Consider the following 9,441-nt stretch of genomic DNA (forward strand, 5'->3'; position numbering starts at 1 on the left):
GTACTGTAATTAGTACTGTAACAGTATCGAGTTAACTTGCAACTATCATAGAGACTATAAAGGACGAGATTATCCTTTGAATTTACAGCATAGGACTGACTGGTGTCCAACTATTAGTCATTATTTAATTTATCCATTGATCATTAACTCCAAGGTTAACAAAAATTATCGTCGGATTAAAATTGTCAAATTTGAAAATTTTTTTCTTATCTTTTTTGTCATTTCATTAATCATTTCCAGGAATTCTTTGCTTATTATTTTGATCTTCGAATAAAAAATTATTCAACTAATTGTGTATTTGATTCTATTTCATAACCCTTTACGCAAGATTATTTATATATTTCTCTCTCTCTCTCTCTCTCTCGTCCCCCGTCCCCCGTCGTCCGTCCCCCGTCACCCGTCCCCCGTCAACCGTCCCCCGTCGCCATTCTCCCGTCCAACAAATGACGGATACCTAAACGTCATCCGATATTTATGGATTATTCTTTAAAATTTTGTTCTTGCCCCTAATACTGATTTATCGATCGATCGATGCAGTAATGAATAAAGCAAGGAATTAATAGGTTTTATTCCGATTAGTGGATTCAAACATTTTATTTAGTAATATGTATAAATTGCGGTTCACTCGTAATTCGAGCTCGCGCTATCTCGCTTCAAAATTCTTCTGCCAAGGCAATCGTTTAACATTTTGTCAAACGACAGATTTGAACTGCGTGTATTTAAAAATTTTTCTTTCATCTCAATCACCGATGCACAGACGTCACAACTATTTAACGATGACATGTTTATTTGACAATAATAATATTAATGCATTAATAATGTCCAATAGCTACAATTCAAAATTCATACGGTCGATAATAAATATTAATACGCAAACAAATCAATTCGCTCTTACAACTTTATATACGCATTTTGGTTTATTATTATTATTTATTATTTATTATTTATTATATATATAAAGTTATTATTAAACACTTTCATTGATGTTTTTACATTATATTTAATTTCAAGGATTCCTTCAAATTTCATTTCTCTTCAAAAATTTTATCTCCTTGATTTCCCATAGTTTCATGCATTAACAATTTCTTCAATTCTAATTATCATTGTTTTATTTAATATTTGCGTGACTTTGCATTGTATTCTCTTTTCTTAACTTTTTGACATCCGGAATCCTCAAATTCACAAAATAAATACAAACTATTCCGGAATTACTTTACTGGTAATGGTAATATACAAAAGCAAAATTAGATGATGATTTCGTTGCGAATTGTTGTACTGCAACGCGCCAAATGTTTTAGAGGCAAAATCATTCTTTAATAAAGTAATGATATATAAACATCGGTAATAGTAAAATTATATCTTCTGGAAGATGCATTGAATTGAATTTGGGATATAAATTATTATATGTTTCAAGTGCAATTATACGGAAATAAGAATTGTGAATTTACCGTGTAGTTGGTCAGAATATAAAAGAAAAATTTTTTATTTCAAGCCTATGGCGACAATTGCGCTCTGACGTCATCATTATTTGGCCTTTCTTCTCCAAAGCATTTGATTATTATAATAATTATAATAAATATACGTTTACATGTATATTGAAATTCAGAAATTATCTCACAACTTTATCGTAATATTGAAATGGACGATTTAATCGATCGATCGCCAGTTTATGCAAGCTGTGCTTTAAATTTTATCAATACATGATGTGTAATTGTTTATACGGTAAAAAATATCATATCATGCGTAATAGCAATTTGGAAGAAGCCGATAAAAAATTATTGCTTAATATAGTTAAATATAACCACACCTACGTATGCATACGTATGAAATTATCTTGTCGTATACAATGTGTGTGTGTGTGTGTGTGTGTGTGTGTGTGTGTGTGCGTGAGAGAGAGAGAGAGAGAGAGATAGAGAGAACAAAGCAATATCAAGAGTTAATCAGCCAAATTATATAATGTTGTATTTTGAATTAAATTAAAGTTGCAATAATCCGTCCCAAAAGAAATTCAAATATACGATCCAGAAGATATTTGTTAGACTACGAGGTCGCCGCGTACAGCCACAGCCACACTCTCGCTCATAAATACAATCATATAATACTTAATAATTAATGCAATGTACACAACGATAGTTTGAAGATGCCGAGGAAAAATAGAGATCTCTATATGTATATTGGGTGAGGGGCGGGAGAGGGGACGAGGGCTTGTCGAATCTTATGGATGATCGGCGCTGCTAAAGTAACTCGTCTGCATCATGAAGAGTTTGTCGATGGGATTGTGCACAGCCGAATGGAGACTCTCCGAGAGGGAGAGCATATCCGGTCCGACTCCACCGGCACTGCCGCCACCCCCGCTAACGCCACCACCACCAGCGGCCCCGGTACCTGACCCAGTCCCGCTCGCGTGATGGGAGTGCGAGACGTCCGGGATCCCAGCGGCGTTCTCGTTCTCCCCGATCTCCGTGCCGTCCATCGACGTGTCGCTGCTGTAGTAACTTTCGCCCGAGTGCACCGGGTACGCGTCTGAAAGCATAGTCCGCTGGCATTTTTATTGGGCTATTATTTATCGGGGAGGCCTCGCGCTACTTGGCAATTACAATTGCTTAAGGATGGACGGATAAGGGAACTCGGCTACTTTAGTAATACAATTCTGTCGGCCGTTTTTCACTATCGGCGAGCTAGAAAATTCGAGGATTAAAATACGCCTGACAATAATAATAATTGTTATTAAAAAAAGAATTTTTTTGTAACAGGTTGTGCGTTTATACACCACAATTCACCGTTTCAAGGAGCTATTTATTATTGCAAGGTATTTTCGCATTAGATGGCTAATTTGACGAATAGTCCTTTCTATTGGCAAATACGCATAAGATATTCATACGGATTAATTAATTTATTATTCCTTGACAAAACGAAAGAGCCTTAGATTTTCTTTTTCATTTCTTCGCCAACGACTTTAGACTGAAATTTATCAAAAATTTATTTATCATCTGTCGGTAATGTAGAATTGTTCAAGGCAGCAGTTGATAAAAATGAACGAAAAATTCCTACTTTTTTAAAGTTTTTTTTGTTGTTGTTTTTAATTGGAAATTAATTAATCGAATGCTCATGGAAATTTACTGCCAAAGACAATATAATTGAGAGGTGATTTTTTTTAATTACAGATCATTATTATTTTTTTTTACAATTCAAACAGAGGCAGTTTTTTCCTATTAATCCTTTTTATTGTCATTACGAATAATTAATTCTAAATTATTGTAAGTACTGTAAGAATTTGCAATATATTCGGCATTAAAAAAAAAAAAAAAAAAAAAAAAAAAAAAAAAAAAAATTACATGTAATTACAAATTAGTCGTTATAATGTTAATGTATGTATTTAGCTTATTACTATTGCCAATGAAACGATATAATTAATGTAATTTCTTAATAAAATAAATTGGGTAATATTAAAATTTGTTTCAAGTATAATTCGATCGTAAACTTGCAAAAAAATAATTTTCTATTTTCCTTTAATTTATCATTTTGAAGACAATTATTAGGCATTGAGGTAAGGAGAGGAAGAGAGAAGGAAGAAAGGGAATTCGTCCTTAAATTATCAATTGCTAATTAGTAATAATTTTTCGCTTAATCATGTAAAACTTTATGTAATCGAATGGTATTTATTGTGAAATACTTACCGTCGGGTGAGTAAGGATTATTTGGATTAAGCGGTTGTGTCGATGAAGGGAAGTTCGACGATTCTCCATCTCTCATATTTAATGCATTCATATAGTGACCTAAACATTAATTCAATGCTTTCATTAATTATTTTACCATGAAGTTAAACATGCATTGTTTTATAATGAAATTCTAATATCTCCCCGTCGTGCGATAAAACAGATTCCAATCAATGTCTCATTAAAATTGATTTTTTGCACAGTCAAGTAGATACTTTTACACGAATAAGGCATCACGCGTCAATGATCGAGTTTATATATAATTTTATTATATACAATTTCAATCAAAATTGTTATCTCAGCATATGATCTATGCTATTGGCATTAATGAAAAGCTTTGATTTTGTTATTATTTTATAGGATCGTTAAATGAAATTAAAACAATTTGTAAATTGTATTGGGAATTGTTGTGGTGCGTAAGTGAGAGTTTAAATCATAGTTATTAGCGCGCAGTTTTTTCTCCCACGATAAGACCACCCACTAATTCTGCCTTAAATTTGCTGATAAAACTAACATTGATAAAAATACAATACTAATGTGTGCGATACAGGACATATTTTCTCATCTTCCCATTCCAGACAAAACGAGTGAAAAGGACTTTAATTAACGAATGCATGTTTTCATTAACCACGGCAAATCTACAGAGCTCATAACAAATAAATGGATTTTTCAGTTTAGATAACGATAACTCCGTCTATAACTCCGCAGCTATTGTTAAACGACGAAAAAAAAAAAAAAAGAAAAAAAGAAAAATAAAAATAAAAAGGATTGATCCTTGGTTGTGCTCCTTTCAAAAATCTCTGGGCTTTTAGTGAAAGCAGTTTTGTTTCTAACTAATTTTATAATAAAACGAGAGTGGGCCAAGCAATTGCAACTCACTGTGATCGCTGTGGGGACTGTCGGGTTTCCTCTCCTCCTTAGGCTCCTTATCGGAACCTGGCTCCGCCTTCACCTTACGCTGCATCTTCTTCATCTTTGCTCGCTGATTCTGAAACCAGACCTGGACGACCCTGACGCTAAGACCGGTTTCCTTGGCGAGAGCTTCCCGGACCTTGCGACAGGGCTTGGGCGAGACCTCGAAGGAAGCCTTGAACTGGCGCCTCTGGGCGGAGGTCAGAATCGTTCTCGGTCGCTTAGGTCCGCGTCGGCCATCGCGCGGTCTACTATCGTCCAGCAGGTCGTCGTCTGCGCTCAAACGAACCAAAAATCACGCCTGTCTTATTTATTCTTAATTGGCGCTTCCCTTCCCTTCCATTATTATTATTATTATTATTATTATTATTATTATTATTATTATTATTATTATTATTATTGTCATAGTCAGCGAGAGACGTATCGATTGTTAGCGCTGGCGGAAAAAAAAGTGTAATTGGCGGGCGGGAAGTAAGAGTTAACTGTCCCATTGTACATTGTCGCGCGATGTACTGCCGTTGGCTTTTTCATTATTTTGCCAATAATTCTTATTTAATATAATCAAAGTCAATGGAATGATAAGCTGATCGAAGCTTGAGCGGAGCCGTAAACTCAAATATCAGACCGACATTTCTCTGGCTCTCGACATTCGCCTTTCGCCTGATCGACTTGAAGCGAACCAGGGTAACGTAGCTAACACTATACTACTACATTACTACTACATGTAAATGATAAATAATTATCAAAAATTTTATCACGAGCATTGCAAGGCGATAGATAAGATATTGACAAGTGGTGGAATTTTGTAGTGGAAAAAGCAAGATGATAAAAATAATCAGACATTCATTATTTTCTTAGATACTCGCGAGTGGTTGAATTTCCGGTAAGAATGCATAAGCAAAGTCATCATAAACGTGAAATTGTCCCGAATTTATTTAAATACATTCGTTTAATCATTTATTTACAAAACCTACTAACTTGCTCGCGAGCTCGCAATCTATGTATCTGTGTAATTGCTGATTTTCTTACTTATTTGTTTATTCGATCAATACGCGCCTTCGTAAGCCAGAGCAGAAAATTAATTTTCATTTGAACGATTATTTGCACACTTGTGTGCAAGCAAGATTTGATGATTTTAAGATACGTGGGTATAGACAAGGATGCGATGATAGATAAAATAGAACGATCGATGTATGAAGGATGAATGTATGCCAAGTCAGCTCGTCGTGGTTGCGTAGGGACATATTTTCAATAACAATTTCAAGATTATTGGGCTAAACACGTGTCGTTGCTTAACTTATGCAGATTAAAAGCTCATCTTAGGTGTGAAGGGGCTTTCGTTATGTCGATCAATAACTTTTGCGCATAGCAGCTCGACGATATTTCTATAATGAAACAATAGTCAATATGGCTATATAAGTTATACAAGTAATGGCTCGCCTTTCATTAAAATTCTATTAGACGCGGAGTAGATGAATGTTGCATTCGTTGGGACGGCGATAGGCTCGTGTTAATCGAATGTCGAACCTGACGGCGATCGAGCCTACTTCGTAAAGCTCCCGTACCGTGGTAAGTCATCGTCGATAGGGAGCTTTCGATTTAAAATCTCTTCAAATAATGAGCCAGGATTGTGATGTATTAGCAACGTTATTCGTGCGAAGCGAATTGGTCGTCTCGTTAACAGTCGTCCTAATGTCCAAACCCTTGTTAGCACGAATTATCCTTACGCATGGCGAAAGCATCGCCGACCAAAGATATTACAAAGATCTTTTTTACCTTCTCTGTTCGTGTTTTCTTTTCTTTGGTTTTTTTTTCTTCTTTTAGGTGGTAGTTAACATTTATTAAGATTCCATTTAACGAAAAAGTTGTCAATTTCTCGAATTTTCTATTCCATTGAATAGTCCTCGATGAGTCATATTGTAGAGTCAAATTGAGAAAATGCCGAACGAGCCGAGCGGTGACAATTTTCGTCATAAAAAAAAAAAAAAAAAAAAAAAAAAAAAAAAAAAAAAAAATGACATGAAATTGTCATAATGATACATAATGTTCGTGGAATAACCCAACCTCGTTAAAATTTTCTCTAAGTCCTTTAAGGACTCACGACACTTTTTGTAACAGATGCACTCGCGACTGCTTGCTTATAAATAAAATTCCACGGCTACGCAGCAGACGCGCGTTCGACGTTGTCCTTCGTTTTCCCTTGGCTCGAGTTAGCCCCTTTGGATTCCTGGCAATTGTCGGCACATGACCGGGCTCGCGCGCGAGTACACCCACCACCTACCTTGGAGGCTGTTCATGTTGTAGATGTCGTTGGGGAACTCGCGCTTGCAGAGCGGCTGTCCGTGCCTGAGAATGAAGTGGGCGCCCCTGAGCAGCGGGTCGCCGCAAATGCAGCAGACGAAGCAGGCGACGTGGAAGACGGGCCCGTCGGGCCGGCCGTTAACCGACTGCACGGGCATCCTCATCACCAGGTCGTTGCAGTCGATCTTCTGCTGGCAGCGCGCGCACTTGACGGCGTAGAGCCGCTTGTAGTCGGCCCTGCAGTAGAACTTGCAATCCCGGGCGTAGCAGGAGTCCGAGAGGGGAGTCGAGCACTCGGCGCACGCTAGGCAATTCTCGTGGTAGTTGCGCTCGTCGACCCGCATGACGTAGCGGTCGGCGATCCCGTGGCCGCAGTTCGCGCACACGCCCTCGATCAGGTTCGACTCCCGTTTCACTGATATCGTGCCTTCTGCAAGCAAAACAATGATCGCCTCGCTTATTCACATAGTCACGGACCTAGGCTCGTTGGCCAGTGTTCTGGCGCCGCACCTCCCGGACGTGGTGCGCGAGCCGGAGGGATGGAGGGTGACACAACTACCATTGTCGCGAGGTAGCAACCAATGGCTAACGGGATATAAGCGAATCAACGGACGAGCTCCGCTCTTGCCGTTTCATCTATTTTCTTTTGTTCCTTCGATTCGAGGTGAAACGAAGGTGCGCTCAACGAAAGGAGTTGCCCACTCTCCTCCAACCTCCACCCCCTCGCATCAACCACGCTACTCTTACTCTTACCCAATATACCGAAGAAAAAAAAAAATAAATAAATAAAAAAAAAAAATAAATAAATAAAAGCGAGAAAAGAAAACAAGAGTGAACAGCGCGAACACTTGCTCAATGACCAACATTGTTCGATAATGTTCATAAGCAGCTTTGCGGTTTGTTAATATCATTGCGCCGAGTCATCAAGAGACTTTTCATCAAGTCATCAAGTATAGTATAGCGGTATAGCGTAACGCACGATGCAATTTCAAGTTATAAGTAGTAATCGACTTGTGCATTACCACATAAACTTTATCGATAATGTCCGACTCTCGATTGACTAAAAGTATGGAAGAGTTCGCGCAATTCGATATAAATTAATACTCCAATGTTGTACCGACGTTTATTAAATTACCGAATAGCTGCCGTCCGGCTGTTGCCATCCAATTCGACATAATTTTAATGGAACGCGGTGAGTGTAATAAGCGCGTATCTGCTTCTACGAGATAGCAATTAAAGTAATAACGAACTTGATAATAAATCTCATAGTTTGTCCGAGGATATGATAAGCTAGCAGTGCCTCGATGATCTTCATAATCGTCTCTAAGATAAGCAATATTATGATCCTTATAGATCCGGTATTTATTAGCAAGTGTGCCGAGTGTCATAGCAACGTTTAGCGAATGGCGATTTAGCAGGTGGCGAGGACAAAGGGCGGAAGACATCATTGGAGCGCGCGAAGAAGCCGTTGAGAGAGCGCGAAGGATGAAAGGTGGTCGTGACGGGAGGGGTGGGAGGGGTAATTCAAGAAGCAGCGGGAAGAGTGTGGTAGAAGAAGCGCCATGTTCACCCTGTCGACCATCCGCCTGGGCTGGGGATTCACTCGTAGGGCGCACAAGTGTGGAATAGCGGGTGAGGGATTCTGTGAGAGCCTCTAGGTGAGAAGGCGAAGAGACCGAGGATCCGGGGCAAGAAAGAGGGAGTGCCGCTGGGAGGGGATGTCGAGGCCGAGGTGCGCCAAGTGGTAACTTACCGCCGACGTTGTTGTTGGCGGCTTGGCGGAAGCCGATGGGAGGCCCGACGGAGAGGGCCGGACCCATGCCCACCTCCGTCATAGGGCCGAGCGAGCTCTGCACCATCGCCGGGAAGTGCTCGAGCATGTTGCCGCGGAGCTTCCAGGGCGATCGATCGTCACGAGCGTCGCCGCGCGCTCTTTGGCATCCTCACTGGCATTCGTAGTCTCGTTGAGCACTAGGCACGCGAGCAACGACTGCGACAACGATAACGATGACGACGATGACGACGATGACGACGACAAAAGCGACAACGACGACAACGACAACGACAACGACAACGACAACGACGACAGCGACAACGGCGATAGCGACGACGGTGACGACGGCGACAGCGGCGACAACGGCGATAGCGACGACGGTGACGACGGCGACAGCGAAGACGACGGCGGCGACGACGACGACGACGACGACGACGACGACGACGACGACGACGACGACGACGACGACGACGACGACGACGACGACGACGACGACGACGACGACGACGACGACGACGACGACGACGACGACGACGACGACGACGACGACGACGACGACGACGACGACGACGACGACGACGACGACGACGACGACGACGACGACGACGACGACGACGACGACGACGACGACGACGACGACGACGACGACGACGACGACGACGACGACGACGACGACGACGACGACGACGACGACGACGACGACGACGACGACGACGACGACGACGACGACGACGACGA

General features: G+C 40.6%; 1 protein-coding gene across 2 annotated transcripts; it reads right to left on the minus strand.

Annotated features, from left to right (window-relative positions):
• Positions 1-1,913: 1,913 nt before the first annotated feature.
• Lmx1a (LIM homeobox transcription factor 1 alpha) lies at positions 1,914-8,911 on the minus strand. 2 transcript variants are annotated; one of them, XM_011498138.1, is made up of 5 exons: positions 8,683-8,911; positions 6,910-7,359; positions 4,596-4,901; positions 3,678-3,776; positions 1,914-2,523 (listed from the first exon to the last, which is right to left on the minus strand). In XM_011498138.1, exons 1-5 carry the CDS (start codon positions 8,807-8,809, stop codon positions 2,216-2,218), a joined length of 1,290 nt encoding a protein of 429 aa, XP_011496440.1. In that variant the 5' UTR covers positions 8,810-8,911; the 3' UTR covers positions 1,914-2,215. The 2 variants fall into 2 exon arrangements, with proteins under 2 accessions (XP_011496440.1, XP_011496441.1); XM_011498139.1 differs by lacking the exon at positions 3,678-3,776.
• Between the last annotated feature and the right edge of the window lie 530 nt (positions 8,912-9,441).

The sequence above is a fragment of the Ceratosolen solmsi genome, unplaced genomic scaffold (assembly GCF_000503995.2).
Source record: "Ceratosolen solmsi marchali unplaced genomic scaffold, CerSol_1.0 scaffold14, whole genome shotgun sequence".
Taxonomy (NCBI): Eukaryota; Metazoa; Arthropoda; class Insecta; order Hymenoptera; family Agaonidae; genus Ceratosolen; species Ceratosolen solmsi.

What these genes read in the sequence shown, in the direction of transcription:
- Lmx1a (XM_011498138.1), bottom strand. Translation starts at nt 8,809, where the DNA reads ATGCTCGAGCACTTCCCGGCGATGGTGCAGAGCTCGCTCGGCCCTATG. An exon ending in CGCCAACAACAACGTCGGCG is followed by an intron (nt 7,360 to 8,682) that starts GTAAGTTACCAC and finishes TTTTGCTTGCAG; the next exon opens with AAGGCACGATATCAGTGAAA. An exon ending in CAGTCCCCACAGCGATCACA is followed by an intron (nt 3,777 to 4,595) that starts GTGAGTTGCAAT and finishes ATTAATGTTTAG; the next exon opens with GTCACTATATGAATGCATTA.